Below are 27,790 nucleotides of genomic sequence, written 5' to 3' on the forward strand. Positions count from 1 at the left end.
GGATTATATCTCAACATCATGGACTTGTTTTAAATAGTTTATCATAGAGTTTCTCAACCTGGGCACTATTGACATTTTGACATGTTGGTATGACTCACATTTGAGACGAGTCAGAGAATTGTTTGTTGTGGGGAGTTGTCCTGTGTATTGTAGGATGTTATAGCAGCATCTCTGTTCTTTCCTTGGTGGCTCAGTGGTAAAAAATCTGCCTGCCAAGCAGGAGACATGGGTTCAGTCCCTGGGTCGGGAAGATCCGTTAGAGAAGGGAATGGCAACCCACTCCAGTATTCTTGCCTGGAGAATCCCATGGACAGAGGAGGCTAGCAGCCTGTAGTCCATGGGATCACAAAGAGTCGTATATGACTGAGTGACTAGTCCCTTCCCTTTCTTTCCTGGTCATTATACATTAGATACCATCCCTCACCCTGTGAATAATAATCGCAGCTGTCTCCAGGTGTTGCCAAATGTCCCCTGGGTGGGGCAGAATCACCCCCAGTGGAGAACCACTGGTTTATCTTTAGTCTTCCTGTTAAAAGCTGAGATCCATGAGGGCTTCTTTATTCATCATGTGTTTCTCAGTGCTTAGAACAGTGTCGGGCACATAAGTACCCTACTATGGTAAATATGTAAATGAATTAATATATTTAGCTATAGCGGTTTATAAAAGTAGACAACTATAGAAATGATTCCATGCTCAACTTAGTTCCAATGCCCTGGGATTAGCTTCGTCAAGAAAAGCCTCTGTTTTGGGGTGAGGGGGGCTGTTCTTCAGCCTAGTACTTTTCCTACCCACCTCACCCAAGTCTGCAAACTGTCTTTACCTGGAGGTGTGTTCTTTTATCAGCTATCCAGGGCACAGACTGTTAGAGGCCACCAAGCAAGATCTTCAGTAGTTGTGTGCTGACTCGAGGTGCCATCTGCTCCTTAAGCCTGAGGCAACACCACAGATGCCACCTGCAGCCCAGACCAGCACCCACCAGTCACCCGGACTGCTGCCCTGAGGATGCCTGCATGTATCAGGCACTGCATAAGAAAGGAAACCTACTCACTGTCATTTACAGATCCGGGTTCTGTGAATGACTAACCGTGTTCTCCCACCCAACCGAACCCAACTCTCCACTTGAGTATCTTATAAAAAGTTACTCAGGTGGAGGCTGAATGCTATTGAGAGGCTAAATGCTAATGACCTGTTGCTGCCACACCCTGCTTTGGGGATTGTCACTTCTGGAAGGTGCCTGAATCTTAGCAGCTCAAGTGTGAGCGTTAAGGCTGATCTCAGATGGTTTTGTTTTTGGTGGTGGTTTTTTTTTTTTTTTTTTTGTCATCAATGACTGTCCCTGACTCTTTCTTGCTTTTCTTTCTTTTTTTTCTCACATTTTTTTAAAATTGGAAGATAATTGCCTTACAACACTGTGTTGGTTTCTGCCATACAGCAACATGAATCAGCCATACATAAGTGTACATAGATCCCCTCCCTCCTGAACCTCCCTCCCAGGCCCCCTTGATTTTCTTCTTGGTTTGCTCCTCCTCTCTTCTTTTTTAATTTTAATTTAATTTTATTTTTTTAATCAGAGTCTACTTGCTTTACATTGCTGTGTCAGTTTCTACTGTATAGCAAAGTGAATAAGTAACGTGTATGCACACATCCCTTCTTTTTTGGATCTCCTTCCCATTTAAATCACAACAGAGCGCTGAGTAGCATAAACCCAGAGAAAACCGTATTTCTTTCTTCATTTCTTAAGCAGTAATGGTTCTGACCTAATTTCTGCTGGTCTGTCTTTTCTGAACATTGAGGCAAATCCTTTTATTAAGCAGCATGTCTCTATCTCTGTTCCTTGCCTTGTGTTGAAGAGACTCTGATAATTGGTGGCATTTCTTTGGATACGTATCCATGCTTCACACTTTGCTAAGCACTTTTTACATATACCTCATTCATTCCTCACAGCCCAATTTACAGATGTGGAAACTGGGATATGGAGAACACTTGCCCAAGACCACTCAATGTTAATAAGCTGCGGAGTGCAGATTCAAACCCAGTTAGCCTGAGCCCTTAAAGATTATGTGTATTGCCTCCCCAATATCCTGCTTCTTGTTATGCTTTCTCATCTGGCTGCACATGCTTGTCCTTCCTCTAAGCTTTAATGAAGCTCTAAAGTTTGAAGTTTTGTCTGATTTTTTTCAGAATCTTGGGTGTTTGGAATAAGGACCAGATTTTCTGAAGTTAAAACCTTATAATGACTGGATATCCAAATTAAGTACACACAGAAGAATAGCAAGGTAGTTTTCCCACCTTGCCCTTCTGTGTAATGGCTTAGGAGCTTGATTAGGAGCTTCTTCTAGGCACAGGGCTGGGGGAATGAAAGAGGGAAGACAGGGTTTTCTCTTCCAGCAGCTGGAGGAGAATTGACCAAACGACGCAGCTCCATTTGTTGGTCATTTGTTGCTTTCCAGGTGTAAGGCAACTGGATTGACTGTATAAGTGGTGTTGATGTGAGGGACTTGCTGACAGAGTCACCTCATTGTCTACTTCGTACCATATTTCTTCTGCATTTGTACAGCTTCCTTAAGAACAGGGCAAAGCTAAATCAGTATACTGATCATTTGGGTGTTCTTTGATATTGATAATTGATTTAGCAAACTCAGGTTATAGACATTTTATCCCAAATAAGGTAGTAAAATGATTTTTGTATATATTATTAAATAAAGGGATACTTTACAAGTATCAGAGTATTTAATCACAGTGATCAGTAAATACCAAATAACTGTATGTCTTGGTAGTTATTCTTTCTTATTTTATATTTTCTCTTTCTAAATCTAGCCCACATATTTTTAAATGATAGAACATAGTATAAAATAGCATATATTGTATGTATTACAAAGAATAGTGTACCGTATTTACATAGAGTATAAAATGTAGAATATGGTGTTGAAGATTTTGCTTCTAATGCATTACTGAAGAGGCCTTATTATTTCACAGGATATGCTCATAGAACTTTTAAAGACTTTCCCAGTTTTAGAACACGGCTGTAGTATGTATAGCCATGTGTGTGCCCATATGTGTTGTAGATGGGGTGTTAGTTACTTTATCAAGAACAAATCTACAATTTAAAATCTGAATTATAGAATTTCTTTTTTTGCATCATGTTCTAGACTGAGCACTGGCTCTTATTTGTCAACTGTTTTTCTTATCTTTGGAGTAGGGTGTCTTAAACCTTTTAAACTGGCTCCTACTTTGGCCTTAACACTATATCCAAAAATCCTTTTGAAGTCACTTATCATATTCTGTACAGTTAAGGTGATTTGACACATTCTCCCATCAAAGCGGTTTAGTCACAATGCCCAAATATCTTAAACAGTCAACTCAATTACATGCAGAGTTGAAATATTTTTGGCAATGGGTTTGACATGCATTTATTGTAGTATTAAATAGGGGGATGTATAGTGGTGAAAATGCTTAAATTTGTTTTTCAAAAAATCTGGAGAACTGACTGGCTATCATATACGTGTCTATTTAACTTACATACATTAGTCTTCTCACACCACATTGGTCTCCTTTAGAAGACACAAGGCCACCAACTCATTCTTAAGAAAACTTTCATTAAACTAAAAGATCAGATGTTTCTTTTTCCTGTATGAACTATATTTCTGGAAAACTAAATTGTTATCAAGGGAATTTTTTCTTTTTTCTAGAAGAATTCCAGCTAATGAATAAGAAAAAAATCATGGATTAGAATGTCACCACTTGGCAAACCACAAATCAAAGGACGACTCCAAGTAGTGATTATCGGTGGTTGCTAACATCACTGAAACGGAGCCAGCTAGACATTACGTGTCTTCAATGAAAGTACACGATACCACTCATGAAGTTGCTTTGCCAAAAACTGAGCCTGTATCAAACCAAGCCTCTAAACCTAGCTACAAGTTTACAGAACAGGTAGAGGCAAGAGAAACATGTTAAAAAATACTATGGGGAGGGAGGTGCAGAAAAATCCAGATACTGAAAATTCTACAGGCCCAAATGCATGGCTTTTTCATAAAACAAATTGCAAGGACCGCCCCCCCCCCCAAAAAAAGGGAACATTAGACATCAACCAGATGTCAATATGTTGACCTTTTTTGGATTTTGATTTCCATAAACTATTCAAAATGATAATATTTATGAAACAATTAGAAATAGTCAATGCCTGAATATTTGGCATTATTGAAAAATTACTAAAACTTTCAGTTGTGATGATATTGTTATTACATTTTCATTAAGAGCTATTTTATTTTAGAAATACATATTGAAACATTTAAGAATGAAGTGATATGAGATGTGCTTCAAAATAATAATGGTTGGTAAGGGTATACATGAAACAAGGTTGTTGGATACAAAAGATTTCATCACATTATTTCTACTTTGTAAAGTGCTTATCTTTTAGGTATATGTGTAGAAAAATTCAGAGATGAAAAGATATGATAAATGAGATCCTTAAGAACAATTTTTATGTGACATCCACAATAAACACCTGGAAATGAGTCTCCTTTCAGAAACACCTTGAAATATTGGTTTAGTTAGTTGAATTTTATCAACTAAGAATGATTTGATTAGCTAAAAATATGAGATTCTGCATTATAAAAATACCAGCATAAACATCTATCATTATATATCAATAATTGGCTGTTTATAATTATTTATCTTTATACTAGTTCATTTTCTCTGTAAGAACAACGAGTGCTGAAGTTTCAGGTGAAATGTATGAGGATAGAATTATGAATTGGTAAAAGACTCATTTTATTTTCGCATCAGAACACAGTGTTCTGCAGAAGAATAATTGGAGATTTCCCAAAATAAAGGAAAAAGTCTCTTCATGATCAAAACTCTGAAGAGAGAGGGCAAAACAAAATCACATGCACACTATTTATTAAAACATATGCAGTGAAACCTTAATTAACTGGATCCCTCAATACAATGTGTTATAACCATCAAAGATGGATTGCTATAACAATTTCATTTTAAAAAGCAATGTCTAAGAAAATTGGATTGGATAGTGAGCCCAACTTCCTAACACCTCACTTCTCTTGACTTATAATGACCACTGACCTTTCAAATATGATGCTGAAAATTATACAAGTACCAAGCCATCCATAGAATATCGTGTCACATTCATCAGAGCACATTTATCAGCATGCAGGAGTGGCCTTACAGAAATGGTTCATTGTCACATGTTCAAGTCACATGTCACAAGTTTAATGCCCTATGAATATAGTGTGCAATCCAGAGAAAATACAGGCTTCCCCTATGACTCAGCAGTAAAGAATCTGCCTGCAGTATGGGAGATGGGAGTTCAATTCCTGGGTCAGGAAGATCCCCTGGAGGAGGAAATGGCTACCCACTCCAGTATTCTTGCCTGGAAGATTCCATGGACAGAGGAGCCTGGTGGGCTACAGTCCATGGGGTCACAAAAGAGTTGGGCATGCCTGAGCAACTGAGCATGCATGCAGAGGAAATCCAGGAAGTCTTAGAGTAGAAAAATAGTTATCACAGGGGGAAAGGAGTTAGCAACTAGAAGGGGCATATGGAGATCTTCTGGGGTGCTAACAGGAGATACAAAGAGGGATTTTGGGTCTCTGGCCACATTGTGTCTCTTCAGTGTGAAAGCAGAAGGGACGTGTCCCACTTGAGAAGTTTTAGCAAACTATACAATTATGAGATGTGTAGCTTAAATATGTTAGAGTGAAAGTGAAAGTTGCTTAGTCATGATCAACTCTTTGTGACCCCATGGACTATACAACCCATGGAATTCTCCCGGCCAGAATACTGGAGTGGGTGAACTTTCCCTTCTCCAGGGGATCTTTCCAACCAAGGGATTGAACCCAGGTCTTTCACATTGCAGGCAGATTCTTTACCAGCTTAGCCACAGGGAAAGTCCATATGTTAAACTTCAGTCCAAAGTTTTGTATCTATACACATTTGCATGTGTGTGTGTGTGCTTGTGAGTGTGCTAATTTCTATTCCTGGTATTTTCATCTTTAGCAAAAGATTTTTGGCTGCCTTGTCCAGATCATTTTGATTGAGTTCTTCGCTGGTCATAGGATATAGCAAAGTGAACAGCTTAAAAACAAGCACATAGACATTAAGAAAATAAGATAAATATTAATAAATATTAAGGCTTAATAATCTGGGGTATTTAGGTCCATCGCTTTGAAAACAGAGTTCAATAATTGAGTCTCTTAGTGGTTTTATGTCCTCAAGAGCAATTAAATTATGTAATGTACACTGTTACTGCATGTTCATGAATGCTAAGTCACTTCAGTTGTATCCAGACTCTGTGACCCTATGGATTGTAGCCCACCAGCCTCCTCTGTCCAAGGGATTCTCCCGATCCAGGGATCAAACCCGAGTTTCTTACATCTCCTGCATTGGCAGACAGGTTCTTTACCACTAGTGCCAGCACTGTTACTAAGGGTGGGGAAATTTTAGAAACCTTTCACTGTGATTAAATGATTTACTGTTTAAAGATGAAGTTCATTAATTGTAAAATTAAGTTACCCCAACAATGCTGAAAATGGGTGTTACTGTTTATTGTCCTGACTTTGGGTGCAGTTTTTTTGGTTAAGCAGTATTTAATCAGAAATTTCACTTAAACAAGTCACACGTTCCCGAGTCATTCCATATGATCAAAGCTTCACTGTAATGTGTAAATCTACTATAAAGTAGATTTTGACTTTAAAGAAACATTACACATAAGTTGCTGCACAAATGAAGAAATGGTCAATGTGATCAGAGCCAGGGAAGCTAAAATGATAGAATGTAAGAGCTGGAGGGAACATTAGAAAGCATCTGAGTCTATCTGCACACTTTATAGTGAAGGAAATTCAGGCTCTGAGAGCTTAAATTGACTTCCCAAAGATACATAGCTAATGTGTGGCTAATCTGCAACCAGAACTGATATAACCCTATTTGCTGGCCCGCCGACCCTCAGTCAGCCCCGTTCTCCAGAGCAGAGTTGTGGGATCAAGCTCATTTGAGTTTGAATCAGTTTAGCTCTTGGATTTGCTACTTGGGTGTGACCATGGGGCCCAGTGACAGATCCTGTCCTATGGAAAAATATTGCCTGAGTATTAATTCAGAGGTACAGACACCAAGTATCCTGAGAAGGTAACTCCCTAAGCGATCTGAGGCATTGGAGAGCTCAGAGGTGCATTAACCTCCTCAAGGCATGGCTGCTCGGTGGGATTCTGCTTTCCTTCTGCCGTGGAAGTGCCCCTCACCCTGGGATCTGCGGGGAGGATGGCTGTGGCCCTTGGATGTTGTCTCTTTTTTAAAATGTTTATTTATTTTTATTGGAGTATAATTGCGTTGCAGTGTTGTGTTAGTTTCTGCTGTAAACAAAGTGAACCACCTATGTGTATACATATATCTCCTCCCTCTTGACTGTCACTTCCATCCCACCCATCTAGTTCATCGCAGAGAACTGAGCTGAGCTTACTGTGTTATAAGGATATTCTCTCTTTCTAATGATAAATCTAAACATGCTGAAAAGGTTTGTACCCTAAGTGTCATTGAGTTCCAGTGCCTAACTGTGGGCTTCCTTTAATGCTGTTTGCACCTGAATGTAGACACCTGCCATCTAATGGAGATGGTGTTAGGACTCATGTCAAAAGGCTTTTATGGTGAATTCCCTGGTGGTCCAGTGGTTAAAACAGTTCCGTCAGGAGTTCGGGCTCTGGTCAGGAAACTAAGATCTCTAACATGCTGCTTGACGTGGCCAAAAAATTTTTTTTGAATTTAAAAAGGCTTTTATGAGAATGAAAAGAGCTAATGAAAAAAAAAAGAGCTAATGTACTAAAGTGGGTATTAAGATGCTTGACACACATGAGCCATGTAAAATAAGTTGTGTAGTTGTGTACACACACTTATTGTTGTGTAGTTGTGTACAACTTCAGTTAACTATTGTTAACTTGACGTGGCCAAAAAATTTTTTAAAAAGTTAAAAAGGCTTTTATGAGAATGAAAAGAGCTAATAAAAAAAGAAAAGAAAAGAGCTAATGTACTAAAGTGGGTAATAAGATGCTTGGCACACATTAGCCATGTAAAATAAGTAGTGTAGTTGTGTACACACACTTACTGTGTACAACACACAATAAGTTGTGTAGTTGTATACAACGTCAGTTAACTATTGTTATCTGCTAGAACACAGCAATGGATTTGATACTGATGCTGTCCAAGAACTCTGACCGTTGTTTGACTTGGACAAATTTGCCTTCAGAGAGTGCATTGCTTAAAAATAATGGCTTTGTTAAAAACACTGGAAAACAGAAAAAAAGTTGATTAACTACTTATATATTTAGGAATTGGGTCAAGTTGGGACTCTGGTTATTTTTTCCTAAAGGAATAAGGAATGTAGTTGAATTTTACTTTTCTCAAGCCTATCTTTACATGGGAAGACCTAAGATCTAGCTCCTAATCCATTACTTAATAAAAAGTATCAATGAGAAAATTATCAGACCACTTCAAGCATCTGTTTTCTCCTTTTTAAAATGAGGTTGATAGTAAGACCTACTCATGAGGTGGTTTGGAACTTAAGTGAGAGATAATGTACACAAGAGGCAAAAGCATGATCAGGGGTAAGTCTATAGAGAGTGGCGATCTTAAGGAGATTGTGTTACCTCTTTTCCAGTTTTCACCTTGCTGCTACGAAAGGACACGTGGAATGCCTCAGGGTCATGGTTACACACGGCGTGGATGTGACCGCCCAAGATACTGCCGGTATGTCATCTTTTTCTCTTAAGCCAACAGGCCAGCAGGAAAGTAGGTATCACAGAAATGATACGTGTTCCTTGTAGAAAATTTACATTCTATACAGATCAACCAAAATAAAAACATAGAATCTCCTCCAGTGACTGGGCTCTGATGTGGTTTCATTATTTGGGCCTTTACAAGTGTTTTCATCTTATATGTGGTTAGTCAACTAGAGACTATGCTTCTTATCCCCCATTTAAAATTTTTATTTTCCAAGATGATATATATGGACCAAGTACTCTCCCCCGATTTTTGTTCTTACGAATCCTGGTACAATGTGATGAGTGGAGTGAATTGTTCAGGTGCTCATTTCATCAACTAGCTGAGGTGGGCTCTGTGGACAGAAGGCAGGATCTTCACATGGATCAGCTGCCCATTATCTTCACCCCTTACTGTGTTTTATTTATTTTTTTTTTTTAATTTTTTTTTTTATTAGTTGGCCCTTACTGTGTTTTAGTGTATCTGAATCACCCAGGAACTGGAGGGGAGGAAGGGCGAAAGAGCTTAAAGGGGGAAAGGAGAAGAAGGAAAAAAATAAACACTGCGCACACACACACACAGACAGACAGACAGACAGACAGACACACACACACACACACACACACACAACCCCGCACATATATATCCCAGCTCTGTCTTCAGAGATTCAGAATGTCTGAATGTTTGCAGCTGGTTGGTACTTTTGTAAAGCTCCCAGCTGATTCTAACGTGAAACCAGTGTTGATAAGTGATGATCAAGTCAGATAGAAAAGGAAGTGCAGTCTTGTCTTTTATGAACATTGTTTCATAGGAAGGAGTCCCTGGGTTGCCAGCCTGGGTTTCTGCCCCTGTTGTCCACACTAAAAGGTGGAAGCAACTACTGGTGGCTTTTCACTTCTCTATTGTACTTGAAAATCTTTGTCTTCTAATAGACTTTTGTTGGTTTTTACTGGAATATAAGATTAGTCTGTTCTGTAGTCTTTATTGAGGCTTTTCATTAATCTGTGATGGAGCCCTTTTGCTTTCCACCTGAAAACACTGACACCCCAGAGTAGTCATCTTGGGGGCAGATTGGTCAAGTGTTATGAAAATACAGTTATTACTTAAAATATGGCCGGAAAACTAATATTTCAGAATTGTTTTCATAAAGTCTGTGGCACTTAAAAAATAATATCAGGGTCTGGGAATATTTATTCTTTGAGAATAGACTTGTTTTTGTAAGACAGATGAAGAGCCACTTAAAGTCAAGTCAGGTAAATGAGGTGTCAATCTGGTAAAACCATTTTTGGTTAAAAATAGGGAGTGATTGAAGTAACAGAATGATTTTCCAGAGCAGTGCCACAGAAAACTCCAAAAGAGTATTTTGAGAAATGGCAATACTTCAGGTGACACTAGTGGTAAAGAACTTGCCTGCCAATGTAGGAGACATAAGAAATGCAGGTTTGATCCACAGGCCGGGAAGATCCCCTGGAAAAGGAAATGACAACCCACTCTAATATGCTTGCCTGGAAAATTCCATGGACAGAGGAGCCTGGCAGGCTGCAGTCCACGGGGTGTCAGAGTCAGACATGACTTGAGCACAGATTATTATAATTCCAGCAGAAGAAAGAATGGTTTCTCTAAGGGATTCCCTTGAAGGGAACACTATGTTGCTAATTAAAGTCATCTTTAATACCAAGATCCATTTTTTTTTAAGTTTATTGTTACTACTTTTAAAGTTGTACCACATGCATGCAGAGCAGTATGAGTAGCTACCATCCCCGTGATGAGATGTGTCCTCTTAAGTAGATGGAATTTCTTTAAGAAAATCATAATCTAAAAAAGTTTGTTTAGTGTGAATAAATATGAGCTGTAATATAATTTTGTTTAACTGCATTTGATGTTAAAAAATAGATTAGGAGTCTCATATTTCCATCATAACTGAACATCGCTACCCTATGTTTTTATTAAAGGGAAAAAAAGTTTAATACATGTTTAATAAATAAACATGTTTAATAAAAAACATGTTTAATACATGTTCATTGTAAAAAATTTGGGAAATACAGAAAACTACCAAGAAGATAACCAGTGGTTCTACTCCAAGAAAAAAAAAAATCTACTGTTTTGCTGTATTTCCTGCCAGATTTTCCTGGTGCCGTTTTACGTAGTTGAGATCACATTATATAATAAACTCTAAATCCTGCCATTAAAAAAAAAAGATTACCATGATCATTTTCTGTACTAAAAACTCTTAAGAAGCATAGTTTTTTGTGGCTGTCTAATACCAAATGGATAGAGTTTGTATTTACTACCAGAGCCCTCACTCGGCTCCTGAAAGCCAAGGGAGTCATGCCGTGAGACCTGGACACCCCAGCGCAGTTCCCTCTTCCTTGCCAGTGGAGATGACAGTGCTCTCCAAGAAGCTTGAGGGGAGGACTTCCCTGGCAGTCCAGTAGTTAAGACTCCATGCTTCCACTACAGAGGGGCACAGGTTCGATCCCTGGTCAGGGAACTAACATCCCACAAGCCACAGGCATGGTCAAAAAATAAAAAGCTAAAAACAAACTGGAGGGGAAGCTGCAGACCCATCCTCCCATCCTGGACTCTTCTCTGGGCTGGTTAGTGGAAACTGTCACAGCCCATTTCTTTCAACTCTGATTGAAACTGGTAGAATCCATAGCACTTGGCAGCCCCAGAACACCTTCTGTACATCCTGTGAGTTGGAAATGTCTCGAGCTGCCTGTCACTTTTCTCTCATTTCTAATAATGAGGTCAGCACTCTGGTCCTTGGGCTTATTGTTTTGCTTTGGTCTGAGTGAGGCACTGACTTCTCATGGTTTCTTGAAAGCATGCAAACAGAACCAGGAACAAAAGAAGGAAAAGTGGCATGGGTAAAAGTACATGGAAAATCTGTTGCATTATCTAGAACAACACTTCTCAGAGTTTTTCCTGTTACAGTGAACAAGATAAATGTGATGGTCTTTACTGCTCATGTCCTTGCTGTTGGCTGTTAACACCCACTCTTCTTTCCTCAAGAATGTGTGTCAGAATCCAAGGGAAGGGCAAGGACATTAGTCACTGTGCTTTAGTGGTTGTCGTTAGCCCAAAATATTTGATTAAAGGATGAATTAAATGGCTCGGTTGCTAAGTTGTGTCCAGCTTTTTGCGACCCCATGGACTGCAGCACACCAGGCTTCCCTGTCCTTCACTATCCCCTAGAGTTTGCTCAAACTCATGTCCATCGAGTCAGTGATTCCATCCAACCATCTCATCCTCTGTCGTCCCCTGCTTCTCCTGCCTTCTATCTTCAATCATCAGGGTCTTTTCCAGTGAGTCTTCTTATCTCATTATCTTATCTTAGAGCTCCAAAGTAATGGAGCTTTAGCATCAGCATCAGTCCTTCCACTGAATATTCAGGGTTGATTTCCTTTAGAATTGACTGGTTTGATCTCCTTGCTATTCAAGGGACTCTCAAGAGTCAGCTCATAGATGCTGTCTTTTCAGTCAACCTACCTGAAGTGTTGCTATATTATTGCTAAGATCCAGTTATCTTCAATTCTAATACCCAGTGAGAACTCATATGAAAATCTGTTACCATAAGCCCAACTGCCCTGCAGAGTTTCAGAAAAAACCCTGCTTTCAAAATATATCATGACATTGACCCTTTTAATTCTTTATATCCACACAGTGTACAGCATGGTTAACTTGGAACAATTACATACTACTTAAATTGGTGACTGGATTTAAGTTCAGAAACAAAGGGATTTTAGTATCTATTTCTTTATCAACTATCCTTCCACATCAAATGTTTGGAAGTCTGACCACAGGCTTTTCATAAATGCTTTACAAACAATCTCAGGAGTCAAGCACTGTCAGTAGATAAAGCCTTGTGTGTGGTACCAGTAGTGTGAAAGTGTTAGTCACTCATCGTGTCCGACTCTTTGTGACCTCATAGACTGTAGCCTGCCAGGCTCCACTGTTCATGGGATTCTCGAGGCAAGAATACTGGAGTGAGTTGCCATTTCTATCTCCAGGGGATCTTCCTGCCTCGGGATTGAACCTGTGTCTCCTGCATTGCAGACAGTTTCTTTACCGTCTGAGCCACCAGGAAAGCCTAGTACATCTCAATTATCATCATTTTAGATGGCTTTGGAGGCTTAGGTGAAAGCATACGTGTGAACATCCCAGTCTCTTTTGCACATCAGGTTTTGAAAATATTTCACATCTTAAAAAAGCTGTGGTTATCACCAAGCCAAACACTCTCATAGTATAAATCAGAAAAAGAAATCCCCAAACTGGCAGAAGCTCATGACTCATGTTTTTGGTTTGTGGAGTTCCCCCCATTCCTTGGCTTCCCTGGTGGCTCAACAGTAAAGAATCTGCATGCCATGTAGGAGACACAGGTTCAATCCCTGAGTCAGGAAGATGCCCTGGAGTAGAAAATGCAGCCCACTCAGTGTTCTTGCCTGGAAAATCCCATGGACAGAGGACCCTGGTGGGCTACAGTTCATGGGGTCACAAAACAGTCAGATACAACTTAGCAACTAAACACCCCATTCCTTATCACCTATTTGCTAAATAGCACCATAGACATAGTGATAGCAGTCAGCTGGGAAACTCTGCACCTAAGCTCACAGTGCTGACTCTAAAGAGGACCTTTGTGTTTGCTTGTGTTCTTCCCTGATTTAGGAAGTGGCATTCTGTTTCTTTAGAAATGTAATCATTTCTTCCAGACTTGTAGGTTGTTTTTTTTTTTTTTTTTGGATGCCTGTAATTAGCACCTGGGAAGATAAGATAGGATTAAACAGAGCGTTAACAGAAGATTGAAGAAGACCAAAGAATTTTCTGTTTATTATCAGTGCTTGTCTGAAGTATTAGCTTGCAGACTCCCTTTTTTAGCAAGTGTATGCATTTGACACAATGTGACCCGGTGGCTTAAACAAGATAGACTTTTCTCTCTTTCAATTAAAAGTCCCAAATTGCTATGGCCACTCAGCTCCACACTGAGGACTCTTACCCAGACTTGTTACTCCACCATCCAGGGTATTGCCTTGGCCCTAATGGCCCAGGGGGGCTCCCAGTCCCAGCTGGCAGAAGGGAAAGCCCAGCTCATGAAGCGGCATACACTCAGATCTCACTGGACACTGAGTGATCTGTGGCCACTCCTGCCTTTAAAGGAACCTTGGAATTCTGGGCAGAGCAAGAAATTGTCCAGTTTAATAATACAGAGGCGGGTGCTTCCCTGGTGGTCCAGTATCCAAGACTCCATGCTCCCAATATAGGGGGCCTGGGTTTCATAAGATCAGAGAGCTAGATCTTATCATATGCCGCAAGTAAGAGTTCAAACACCACAACTAAAAGATTCCTGCCTGCCACAACTAAGACACGGTGCTACCAAATAAATAAATAAATGTTAAAAAATATGTATAGAATGTTTTGCTGTAGAAGGAAGTATAAATAGAAATTGAAGAATGATGTGTGATTTGTCACACTCCCATATCTTAAATTTTCCTTGATCCCTTTGCATACAAAACTTATTTTCTCATAGAAGAAGAGTCTTAGGAGAGTGAGAACTGAGCTATGGAATATGGAGATGCCATAATGCACAGAGGCCTCAGGAGGGAGACACTGGAGAGCCCTTCTTCTTTTCTAGGGTTTCTGGTATTCACTTAGCTTTAGTTTGGGTTTCTGGGTGGCCCTCCATTCCATTATGCCCTTAATCTATCTCACATATAATACCAATCTAGCTCACATATTCTAGCCCAGAACAGTTATATCTTAAAAACTCAAGTACTTGAGAGAATGGGTCATTTAAAATACAACGGCAGACTGTAGTCCATTAAGTATTTCATATTTAATTTGGAATAAAGGCAAGCCAGAAATTGATTGCATGATTATAGTTCTTTACTTCCCGGTTGTGCACGTGTATGGCATGTCTGAAGGGCCAATCAACTATGTACAGTTTAGTTCAGTTCAGTTGCTCAGTCCGACTCTTTGTGACCGACTCTTTGTGACCCCATGAACCGCAGCACGCGAGCCCTCCCTGTCCGTCACCAACTCCTGGAGTCCACCCAAACCCATGTCCATTGAGTCGGTGATGCCATCCAACCATCTCATCCTCTGTCGTCCCCTTCTCCTCCTGCCCTCAACCTTTCCCACCATCAGGGTCTTTTCACATGAGTCAGCTCTTCGCATCAGGTGGCCAAAGTATCACAGTTTCAGCTTCAACATCAGTCCTTCCAATGAACACCCAGGACTGATCTCCTTTAGGATGGACTGGTTGGATCTCCTTGCAGTCCAGTGGTCTCTCAAGAGTCTTCTCCAACACCACAGTTCAAAAGCATCAATTTTTTGCTGCTCAGCTTTCTGTATAGTCCAACTCTCACATCCATACATGACTACTATGTACAGTGATCAACATAATCTGGCCATGAAAACATTTCAAATGATATATACATGCAGGAAGTGCAAAAAAAAAAAACAAAACCCTTTTGCTTCAGTGTAAATCACTATGCAAATCTACTTTGTGGAGATTAAGGGATAATTTCAAAATTCTAATAGTAAGAATGGTTATAAAAATTTCTCTTTGTGTGTGTGATATGTGTATGTGTGTATATATATATGTGTGTGTGTGTGTGTATATATATATATACACACATAACTGAATCACTTTACACCAGAAACTAGTACATCATTATAAATCAACTATATATACTTCAATAAAGAAGACACAAATAAAATTTTATTATTTTTTATTGCCAGTATAGTTAATTTACAATGTTGTGGATTTTTTTCTTTTAAAAAAAAAATATTTATATTGGGGCACAGTTGATTAACGTGTTGTGTTAGTTTCAGGTGGACAGCAAAGTGATTTAGTTATATGTATACATGTATCTATTCTTTTTAATAAAATTTTTTTAAAGAAAGAAATACATCTTTCATACTCTGAGCTCTCCCCTGGAACTACAACTAGGTGAATAGATTTATGCTTCAGTGGCTGAAAACTTGACGTAAAGATAAGCATTTCTAAGAACAATGTTTAAATATATTTAATGTTGTAAATAAAAATCAAATTAATTACCACTTTTATTGTTTATATTTGGCATTTTGAAACTCTGTAAGTAGAGATTTCAAACCATATCTAGTTGAGTATCTTTTAGCTCTCTTTATTTTTTGAAATGTTTCCTTATTACGATCTGAAACTATGATTTCTCAGACTTCAGTCTTTTGGTGTTTCTTTGCCTTGTCTTCATCTCAACGAATTCATCAGTTTAAACATTTGTCACCTGCACTTGAAGACTGTGTTCTTAGTCCCATCAGTAATTCCTTCACTGTATGAGTGAGTTCTGTTCTGTTTCTCTAGCAGTCTGAAATCATTGAATAAGTGGTTAATGTCCAAGTTAGCTTGGGGGATGGTGTTCCATGGCTGCAATGGCTGGGCCATCCTTCTTAGACTCTTTGAATAGCAGGATTCTTAAACCACCTGGAATAGCCTCTGACACTTGACTTACGAGTAGCACTGATGTCTTCACTCACAGACAGAGTTCTGCTGAAATGCACCTGAATTAGTGTTGCCTTGTCATTTTCCTAAAGGGAAATTGCTTTCTGATATTCCAGACAGATCCACAGCCAAATGGAGCCAGTCTTATGTGGGGGCTGGTTACAGTGAAGTTCTGTCACTAATATATTCTCTCCAGAAAATTTTGCATTTGGAAAGAGATTTTGTTTTAATGGTAGCTGTGAGAGACATCTCGCTCCAGGATAATGTTGACCAGGGACTGATGCATCATTTGAATTTAGAGATTCTTTTAAGTGAAAAATGCTTTTGTGCTCTTGGTTAGGGAAACCCATCACAGGGCCAAGGAATAAAAGAGTGTTGTTTCTGTAGAAACACAGTGCTTACTTCAGGTATGACTGGAACTCTTGCACTGAAAATGAAAGCCTGTTATTTATTTTATGATGGTTGTGTAAATCTCCCTACCCTCTTGTCTTTGGAGAACTGTGCCTTTTTCCAGTGGGTACTATTTATGTATTAGAAGAGCTTTTGTCTACAGGATAGACAAAAGTTAATGCATTGCATACACAACATAAACAGTCTTCTACTTACAATCAGGATGGGTTCCAAAAGTTCATCTCCAAGGCATTTGTTTAAAACACAAAATGTGCTCCTCCTTAGAAATACTGATAGAAATGATGGTCGAGGGCCCGGCTAACCCACCAAAACTCAATTCATAGTTTAAGCAAACTCACTATTGTATGTTATACCTCCTGAAAAGAGGTCTCCTGTGCTAAAAGGAGGAAGGGGAAAAGAAGATACTTGCCTTCCTACTTCCAAAGATCTCATTGCCTTATTTCCTGATTGTCTTCATCCTTATCCATTTGGGCGGAGGTCAAATGGAGTGTTCTACCTCCTCCAACCAGCTCCCGCTATGCATACCCTTAAAATCTCTGTGCAGATTCTCAGCAAAGAAGGTATCTGATCTTTTAACCTTACACTTGCTTTTGTGCATCTCATTGTGGTCCTAAAACCTTCTAATTTTAAATATGGTATTTCCTAGCTATATGATTCTTTAATAATTAGTGGATTTCTGGTCAGTATTATAAAGACTAATTCAGAATGGAGAAATGGTATTTGGAGACCAGATCACCATATAAAAGAAGTTGTTCCTCTAAGCCAGGGGTTCTCAACTGAGTTACGTGATTCCCGTCTATCCAAGGGATGTTTGGCAATGTCTGGGGACATTTCCTCTTGTTCCATCTGGACATTCAGTTGATAGTGGTCAGAGATGCTAGTCCTTTTCCTATGGTACATAGGGCCACCTTCCATAGCTTCGAATTTCACTGACGTTAAGGCTGAGAAACAAGCTTTAAGTGTGGGTTGCTTACAGGCGTTACATTGGAGGTATCTATCAGTTTACAAATGCCGGATTTAGCAGTTTTGTTCCCTGCCCCCAAGCCTCCCTCCCCAGACATTCACAATGGACAGACTCTCTGATTCAAATTTACAAGTGTGTATGGAGAGCCTGGTCTGTGTTAGCACATACATGCTATTTCTTTTGTCTTCGTTTAGGCTTCCCAGGTAGTGGTCTTTCTTTAGGCTTTGCTTAGGCTTCCCAGGTAGTGGTAAAGAACCCATCTGCCAATGCAGGAGATGTAAGAGATGCTGCTTCAATCCCCAAGTTTGGAAAATCCCCTGGAGAAGGAAATGGCAACCCACTCCAGTAGTTTTGCCTGGAGAATCCCATGGACAGAGGAGCCTGTCGGGCTATAGTCCATAGCGTTGCAAAAAGTCAGACACAACTAAGGTGACTTAGCACACATAGGCACTTGGGATACAAACTTTATATTCTAGAGGGAAAGGAAGAAGAGTTGACTACATAAATGTGTGTGTGTGTGTGTGTGTGTGTGTGTGTGTAGGAGAGGGGAGTCAGGTGAGAAGGGAAAGTTGAAGTTGCTGAGTGCTATGAAGGACAAAGAAATGAAGCAAAGAGATGAGAGGAGTGGGGGAGGAGTTTTAAGTGGTGAAATCAGGAAAGGTCTCATCAAGAAGCAGGTTTCAGTGGTATCAGGCAGGTAAGCGGGCAAACTGCATGGTTATCCTAGAAGAAGAGGATCCAGGCTAAGCAAAGAGCAATTCTCTAGGGCCCAAGGATGCCTGCTAGCCTGGTAGCCACACCAAGGCTGTCCCTCAGCCCCTCACCCACAGATGTTCTACAGGCCCACTAGATGGTGCAGGGGAGGGCACTGGGTGTAATGTTGTTTAGTCGCTAAGTCGTGTCCAGCTCTCTTGCAACCTCATGGACTGTAGCCTGCCAGGCTCCTCTGACCGTGGGGTAGAATTTCCTAAAGTTATCTGACCACAGAAATGTCAGAGAGTCTAACGTTGGCGTCACATTCTTTGAAGGGAACGTAAAGGGATGCTCCTTTGACAGTGTTGTTTTTATAACTCTTTTCCTTCTTCCACCAGTTCCAAGTTTGAACATTTGAACTACAGGTAATTCCCGTGCAGAGCTGGAGCACATTTGGAGGAAAGCAAGAGGAAAGGTGGAAGTGGGCTTCCATGCGGGCGTTGGGTGTGTTCTCATATGGCTGCCTGTGCTGGGTTCCGGGGCCAGTAGCAGTCATGGTCTGGTATCAGTGTTGTGGACGCAGGGCATCTGGCACTCATGCTGACAGCTGAAAGCAGAATTTCCAAGCTGCATACCTAGAGTCTACCGCAGGCTTCTAGCCCAGAGCTTAATTGTACCCCAGGAGAACGGCAGCTGGCAAGGGCCCTGAATGTTATCCAGGGGGCAGGATGCTGTGTTCTCCCCACTTTTGTCACAATGAACTTTGCAGATAAGAAGTGGAGGCATTACTCTCAAGAATAACAATTCCGTCTTTGTTGGAGAATAGTTTATTTCCTCATAGTTGTCTTCATCACAGAGATAAGAGATTTAAAATGTGTGGTCTTTTTCTTCCAATTTTTTTTTTTTTAATCCATTTAGGACACAGTGCTTTGCACCTTGCAGCCAAGAACAGCCACCATGAATGCATCAAGAAGCTCCTTCAGGTAAAGTGAAACAACTTAAAATTATAAATGTGTCATTTTAAAAACATGAAAGTAAACTTGTGTGTGTGAAAGAGCAAATAAATACACGCATACTCCTTTAAATATTACCCCAGAACCTGGGTTCCCTAAGAAGCTTCATTATTAAAATTTCAGATAGCTAAGGAGAAGATTATTTCCATGGCAGTTCCTCTGGTGGAGAAGAGGATCCTAATAAATTTGGAGTGCTATCCTGGCATCCAGCTCTTTTGTCCCCTTTATTCAGCTCTTATGTTTTTTTTCCTTTTTGGAAGGACATGTACCCTTTAAACAGTCACCTTAAAAAAAAAAATTCCTGTGCTGTTGGAGATCCTTATAATACAGGATCTCTAATATCCTAGTATTTATTCTCGCTCAATCATTAGTAGAATGCAGCTTTTCTTGAGAAGCAAAACTTCAACCACTATTTCCTTGAATGTAACTTGATGAGCTTTTAGTTCTTAGTTTTTGTTCAAATTCTTGGTTTTATTCTTCTTTGTAATTTTAGGTCAACTCCCTGGTTGGAAACTTCCTTGCCAGGAAGTTTTTATAACGATCACTTAGGGTGACAGCTTCTGTCTATCTTTGAAGAGGAATATTTAATGAAATCCCAATAGTTCATACAGTAACTTCCATCTGTTGCCAGTCAAAATGCAGTCTTGGCTGTTTTCAGGAACAGCACAGAGCAATAAACTACGTGTTTGGAGTACTGTCTGTTCTGTTGAGCTGTCGTCTCGGCCTTTCTGAGCACTGTTTGGGACTCAGCATCTTGCTTTAATTTGGCTTCGCAATTGTGATGCAGAGATGTGGGCACATTCTTCGAATTGTCCTCCTCTGTTGACCACACAGCTTCTTGTCTTGCGTTACATGATGCAAGCTACCTCTAGTGCCAGGAATGCTTAACCTTAACAGGTCTTTGAAGTGAAATTCAAGAAAGATAGATAAACATCTGTGATGATGAAGAAGATTTTTATTATGAGGATTCTCTCTAAAGAAAGTTACCATAGAACTTTTCTTCTCTGCCTGCTCTGGGGCTGGATACCCTGGATAAGTGAAAATCATTGAGTTGCCCAAGTGCCCTGCCTCCACACCCATGGTCTTACCTTCAGGTTTTTTTTTTTTTTTTTGAAACCTTATTTGTATTTTAAGTCTCTATTCCCATCCTGGCTTGGCTATCCAGACTTTGCATCTGGCTCTGATTTGAGGGAAGAATGAACTTGACAAGCTGGAAATCCTCATGGGCAAGGACCAGATATTCTAGCCTCTAATGTAATTTTATATCTGGTTATGCAAATGGATTGGTTTTTCTCTGGAATCTTTGAAGCCTTTAAACAGTTCCTTGTGCTGTTCTAAAATTAGGCCAAAGCATGGTAAGTTGTAACATGATCTCTATTCTTCTTACCACTGAAGGGCAGACAAACATTTCCAACATTGCCTGCTCTCTGCAGATCATCTGAATGGTGTTCTTCTTTTTGGATAGTTGTGAAAACCAGAGGCTTTGATGGCCTCCTAGTGGGTTGTTTACCTTGAGTCCTGCACTCCTCTGATCTCTGCTTCACCTCTTGTCTGGGCAGCCCACACCCTCTGCAGTGGGGCCACTGCCATCTCCTGCCAGCCCCTCACCCTGCGCCTTCTGCAGCTACTCCTTTCTCTCTGGCCTTTTGCTCTTACTGTGTCTCCTGGAGAGATTTCCCTTCTCCAGGGGCTACCATTTCAGGGTTCTACCTCCTCAAGGCAGTGAGCACAAAGAGAGCCTTGTGAGAGTCTCCAAATTCAGATGCCCTCTCCTTCCCCTACCCCCTCCCCCATCCCTTGCTTTGTCTCCTAGCAAGTGGTCCCTGGGCGCTGTGCGCTGTGCGCTGTGCCGAATGGCGAGTGTTGACTCACGAGCAGAGCAGCTCCCATCCTGCTGGAGCTTTTGCCGCTTGGTGAACAAAGACGCAAATGCCCACGGCAAATTGCACATCACTAAGAAGCAAACTGGCAAGAGTATTGTGAGAGGTGTTCAGGAGGGCCCCTGTAGAGGAACTGAGATTCAAGCTGAAAATCAAGCGGTGCAGAGAGCCATGGGAGAGCGTTCCAAGTTGACAGAAAAGCAAGTGCAAAAGACCTGTGGTCAGACCTTTTGCAAGTGCAAAAGGTTGGAAGGGCACCAAGTAGTCAGGCAGGAAAGAAAGCCAGTGAGGGGACCCGGGGGAAGTGAGGGAGAAAGAAAAAGAAGGGCCCACGGGACTTTCCTGACGGTCCAGTGGTTAAGACTCTGCGCGTCCACTGTAGTGGATTTGATCCCTGATGAGGGATCCCTCATGCTACACAGTAAGGCCACCAAAAAAGAAGGGCCCAGGATGCAGCCTTGTGTGACATGATGTAACTGCGGAGGACTTGGAAGTAAAGAGCTACACTCACAGTTTAGACGGTCTCTCTATTTGTATAGAGAATTGACTAAAGAAGGAAAAAGCAAATCGTGAAGACAGCCAGGTGGCCGTCAAGGCTGTCAAGGTGAGCAGGTATTGGCTCAGACCAGGTGGTGATGATGGAGGAAAAGAGGAGAGGCGATTAGGGTGTGTTTGGGGTACAGAGTTGACAGACATGGTGGTAGACTAGATGTGAGGGAGGAGGAGGAAGCAGAAATCAAGGATGACTCGGTGGTTGCTCAGGGACTAGAGAGATGAATGTGCTGTTGACAGTGACAGGGTGGGTTGGGAGGATCAAGCTGTACCGGGAGGAGACCCCAGAAGTTTTGCTTGTGCTGCCTTTGAGGTGCCCATGAGAAATAGGCACTAGGTTATGAAACCCAGGGCTCAGAGATGCCGTCTGCTGTGTACTAACATGAACACGGGCTCCACGCAGTCTGTCTGAGTCTGAATTCTAGCTCTGCCACTTACTGTGACTCGAGCAAGTTACTAACTTCTTTGTACCTCAGTTTCCTCACCTGTAAATGGGGTTAATGGTATCTAATCAGGGTTGTTAGCAGCCTTAAAACCACTCCTGGAACAGTGCCTGGCACATACTTGTTAAGATATACATTCGGGAGGCATTAGCTTCTAGACGGGGTTTCGAGCTGTGGGTGTGGATAAGATGACCCAGGGTGATAGCGTAGAGAAGAAGAAACACCATGGGCCCTGTGTTCCCCTCTGGTGAAGGGTGACCAGAGCAGTGGGAAGGAAACCACAATTGGATGGGCCAGACAGGGCTCCAGGAGCTGAGAGGAGAGGGTTTGGAGAAGAGGGAGTGGATCACAGGTGAGAGGTTGATGAGAGGAGGACAGAAATGTTTGTCATCATTAAAAACACAAAGGTGGTTGGTGACTTGGATTCCCTGATCCAAGGAATATTCCTCAAGGAATATTGAGGGCAGACACCCAACTGCAGTAGGTCCAGGAATGAACAAGAGTCAGGGAGATGGTGTGTGTGCAGGCCATTCTTAACAGAAGGTTGGTCTTGTGAAGGGGGATAGAGAATTAGGGCAGGAAATGGAGGGACAGGTGGGATCATGATGAGACTTCCTAGAGCATGTTGTTTAGCTGGTGGGGATGATCTGTTGGTGACAGAGCTGATGGAAGGGACAGGTGACAGTTCACTTCTGTCTTGACTGCTTCGAGGTGAGTCTCTCCCCATGAAACCATATGGGGAGCACAGCAGCTGGGGCTTATTCAGGTTTATACTTTGCTTAGTAAGTTGCATCATACCTTGCAGGAAAAGGATGAACTGAATAGAACTGAAATTTACTATACATATTTATTGACTTTTGTCTTATAGTCTAAATGCCCAGCTGAAAGTATCGACAGCTCTGGGAAAACAGCTTTACATTATGCAGGTACTTTTCCTTCTCTTATTTGTTGTCTTCTACCATGAGAAACAGTACATTTTTATTTTCCTTATTTAAGCCATTAACTTTACCATTGTTATTCCTGATGCCGTTTTCTGTCATCCTTCCTAGACATTATTCCCCTCTTCCTCAGTTTGCAGGTTGTGTAGGGTTTTACTGAGGAATACAGCCAGAATTCATCAATCGCCTGCCAAACAGCTAGTAAACATTGTCATGATTGTTATATTTTAATTGTGAGATTCTCGTTTAAGAGAGATTTATGAGCATTTGTAGATTTCAGGTAATATGTGATACAGACTTGTTTTTGCTTGGGGATCAAAAGGATCTTCAATCAATTTTATATATCAAGGTTTGATTTTACTATCGGTCACACAGTTTCAAGTGACAAAACGTTGATACAGAACTCTGGGATGATTAGATTTACACATTTCTTTTAGTGCTAGTTGTAGAAAACCTTGGGGCTTCCCAGGTGGCGCTAGTGGTAAGAAACCTGCCTGCCAGTGGAGACTTAAGAGATGCGGGTTCAATCCCTGAGTCGGGAAGATCCCCTGGAGGAGGGCACGGCAACCCACTCCAGTATTCTTGCCTGGAGAACCCCATGGACCGAGGAGTCTGGTGGGCTACAGTCCATGGGGTTGCAAAGAGTCAGAGACGACTGAAGTGACTTAGCATACACGAAGAGCTAAGCCAAATGTTTGCCTAAAGGCAACCAACAACTGGCAAGCGCTGACCGTAGATCTGACGACACTGAAATTAAACAGTAATTTAAAACACCGCTTGCTTATCCATCCTGATGTCATTTCTCTTCAGTGTAGCCAAGTATCACCTGCATACTGGGTGGACTTGAACTTTTCTTTCCTAGAAGTGTTTGATGCCCCGGGTTGTGAGACTAGCCTGTGACTTGCTGTGGTTTCTGTGTCTTCCTTCCCTTAGCCGCACAGGGCTGCCTTCAAGCTGTGCAAGTCCTTTGTGAGCACAAAAGCCCCGTAAACCTCAAGGATTTGGTAAGTACCAGATGACCATTAGAACTGGAGATGGACCCTGGTGTCCAGAGCGCCATGGGCTCCTCCTGGAGCATTTGGCAAAGTCTGCTGCTTTCTGACCTAGATTCTCTTGTGCAAAACAGATTTCGGTATTAGCCCCATTGGTCCTTAAACCGTTAATAAAACATTCTGCAGCATGCACTTTCAGTATTCATTTCTAAGGATGGACACATGGCTTACTATCAACCTAAATATTAATAAGACTTATTTTATTGACTTTTAGTAAAAAATAAGACTAAATAGTTCTATTGTTTTCTTTCTGCACCCCATATATCATCTTTGGTGCTCCTGGATAGTGTTTTCCAACTATAAAGACCACTTATAGCCTATTTTAACCTTGCTGGACTATTTCGAGAATAAATTGACATGCCTCTTGCTCCTGTTTACGGTGTTGAATTTCCTGCTATAGCATGGGACTTGGCATGTGTAAGTTACACTTGATGGGGACATTGTGAAGTGAACATTCAGAATCTGTAAATAAATTCACACTTGCTGAATCTCAATACTTTATAACCAGAAAGTATTATAACTTCACAGAAATAATTTTCTAGGAATTCTGAAGTTCTACTCTAGAAAGTTTTATAACTTCACAGAGATAATTTTCTAGGAATTCTGAAGTTCTACTCTGAGTGAATACTTAATCTTTAAGTAGCAGTTGTATTTTTAAATATCCCCACATTATAATAATTGAATATATTGTAACTCTTTTTTTCCTTTGCCTATTTGAATACATCTGCCTTAAAATTATTGTCAACCACATATGTGGGGTATGTTCAATGCAAGAACAGAATAAGAGCTTCTCTTTATGGCTTGCATAATTTGAGTCAGGTCCCCTATTCACCCTAAGATTGTGGAAATTGTCACCTATAAATTCTCCTGGTATTTTTTTCATTTGTTTTATACTGTGATGTTGAGATCCTTAATTCATTTTGCAATTTGAATGAGCTGGTAATCTAATTTTTTCTAAAGAAATTGTCAATTGTTATATTAAACCTTTCTTTCCATCAATCTCTTTATCTTGTCATGTGTCAGTAATGGACAAATAAACTCTTAGGCTATGTTTTGATACCTAGTAAAATTATGAAAGCATATGCTTTCCAAGAAGACAGTTGATGGCATGGCAGGATGCTAGGATACTTAGAAGAAAGTGCTTAGAGAGCATGGGACCTAGTAATGCCATAAGGAAACAACCCTTCATTTCTCCAGAACATGGAGAGCCATTTCTCAATGGACATGGTATACTTGCCTCAAGCCTTGACGTAAGTACGGAAGGAATCAGGACCTTTGCAAATCTGGTATTTGGCTTCTAAATTAAAATCTTAATCTGAATTTGTCTCCTAGGATGGGAATATACCACTGCTTCTTGCAGTACAAAATGGCCACAGTGAGGTCTGTCGCTTTCTTCTGGATCATGGAGCAGATGTAAATTCCAGAGACAAAAATGGAAGGTACCACAGAATTAGAAAGCATGTGATTTCACTGATATCCACATTCTGAGAAGTTGTCACAGCTGTACTTTGGATCGTTTGTTTTAAAGCAGTTTTAACTTCTTTACTGTGTTCTGCCTTTTTTGGATAATTAAGAATCTGTTTTGACTTAAAAAAAATATTTTTTCCAGACCTCTGGGAGCATCATAACTGACCATGTCTATGATGACATTATTAAATGTTAAAATGGATAGGCCATTTCCTTTGACTTTTCAGGCAAAATAAAAGTAAACATATTGGTTGTTTTTTTGGAGAAAAAAAAAACAGGCTTAATAATGTTATAGGTTCTGATTTGAGAAAAAGACAAGATTTGTGCCAGTCATATTTAAATTCCATCATGGTTATGTCTATGTTATTTGACCTAATATTTTTTATGATTTAATATGAGATTTTATAAAACGGTTACCCGATTTTGGTAGCATTCCACTTTGAATCTCCTGGAGTGTTAAGAGTAGTACAGGTTTAAATGCACTTAATCTCCTTTTCTCTGTTTTTAAGACAAATGAAATGATTTCCTAGCAAAAGTTTCCAGATTTTGTTTTCCAGTACTGATTTTTTGTCTCCTAATTCTTTAGAACTGCTCTCATGCTGGCTTGTGAGATTGGCAGCTCAAACATCGTAGAAGCCTTAATTAAAAAGGGTGCAGACCTAAACCTTGTAGATTCTCTTGGACACAATGCCTTACATTATTCCAAACTCTCGGAAAATGCAGGAATTCAAAGCCTTCTATTATCAAAAATCTCTCAGGATGCTGGTATGTGAAAGAAAATAGCCAATGTTGTTTCAAATTTATCCCACTCCATTTTCCCCAAAGAATAAAGGAATTTGTACAATATATTATTCTTTTAAATATATTCCTGGGGAAAAATGAAGTGTTGAATATTGTGTATGTTGTGTATATGGGTGTGTTTGTGTGCAAGTGTGTGTTTATATACCTCCCCCATTCAAAGTAGATATGAGTCATTATGGTTGTTATAGTTTTTTTTTTTTCTCATTTTTCTTCTATAGATTTAAAGACACCAACAAAACCAAAGCAGGTATTTATCTTTGGAAGAGGAGATTCTTTTTTATCATTGCTTGTGGGAATTTCTGATTAAACCACTCTATGGGCCATTAGGAAAGTGATTTAAGACTAGGCTGAAACTACTTAAGAAGTAAAATATCTTTGGAATAAATGATTCATTGTAAGGTGGTAAATATTTTCTTAATGATTTAACCTGTTCCCAAAGCATGTAACTTTAAACTTGCTACTCATATATTCATCTTTTTTCTGAAATGTACTAATATTTCCTACTGGTGTGAAAAGGTTTGATGTGATTTTTAACTCTGAGAACAACAGTATTTTAACTACTTGTAATATCACATGAATTACAGCACTGTGTTAAATATTTAATGAAAATATGAGATTTGCCACTTTCATTTTAATTAGATCTTTTCTAAAATGTCATTCATTTTACACAAATAGAAATTGAGAAGTTTACGCTGTTACTTTGGAGTTTTTCTTAAAAACATAGTCACTGTTGTTTATTAATGAGCTATATATTTGATTATTTATAAGTCAAGGTTCTTGGAAAAATTATCATACTGAGCAAATACTTGATACTGAATTTATTTTGTACCAATTGTGTTATTTATTCATAACCTTCAGAGAGGAAGTTCTCCCTTTTCCCCATATTCATAGTCATTCCTTGGTATCTGCAGGAAATAGCAAAATCTGCAGACACTCAAGTCTCTTATATAAAATAGTGTGGTACAGTTGGCTGTCTGTATCTGTGATTCTGGGATATGCAGACGGTTGAATCTGTGTGTGTGGAACTTGTGGATATGGAAGGTCAACTGTACATTTTTAAGAAAAGGAATGGAAGTAGTGAAAAGGTAGGGGAAATACCACTGCTTTGCATTAAGATGGGAGCTAGACTATGAACATACTCTGGGTTCTAAATTGTGGTAAACAATTCCTTATCCTCTCCTTTCCAAGTTCTGCACACCAACTTAATCTGGTTTTGTCTTGTGTTTTTTATTTTCTTACTTTAAAGCATGAGCTGCTAGAAGAACACTTGGAGCATGCATATTACTTATTTTTATGTTGGTAGCAGATTTCAGAACTTGATAAAGCAAAAAG

The 27,790-nt window shown here is 40.1% G+C and overlaps 1 protein-coding gene across 8 annotated transcripts in view; it reads left to right on the forward strand.

The window, feature by feature from the left end:
- RAI14 (retinoic acid induced 14) overlaps positions 1–27,790 on the forward strand; it is a 159,927-nt gene that overhangs the window by 116,176 nt on the left and 15,961 nt on the right. For all 8 annotated transcript variants that reach the window (XM_020891503.2, XM_020891508.2, XM_020891501.2 and 5 more), the window contains 7 exons: positions 8,664–8,752; positions 19,231–19,295; positions 23,069–23,126; positions 24,072–24,142; positions 25,523–25,629; positions 26,244–26,422; positions 26,677–26,705. In XM_020891503.2, coding sequence (XP_020747162.2) covers positions 8,664–8,752; positions 19,231–19,295; positions 23,069–23,126; positions 24,072–24,142; positions 25,523–25,629; positions 26,244–26,422; positions 26,677–26,705 — 598 coding nt within the window. The remainder of the gene's footprint in view (positions 1–8,663; positions 8,753–19,230; positions 19,296–23,068; positions 23,127–24,071; positions 24,143–25,522; positions 25,630–26,243; positions 26,423–26,676; positions 26,706–27,790) is intronic.

This window comes from Odocoileus virginianus, chromosome 14 (assembly GCF_023699985.2).
Source record: "Odocoileus virginianus isolate 20LAN1187 ecotype Illinois chromosome 14, Ovbor_1.2, whole genome shotgun sequence".
In the NCBI taxonomy this organism is placed as follows: domain Eukaryota; kingdom Metazoa; phylum Chordata; class Mammalia; order Artiodactyla; family Cervidae; genus Odocoileus; species Odocoileus virginianus.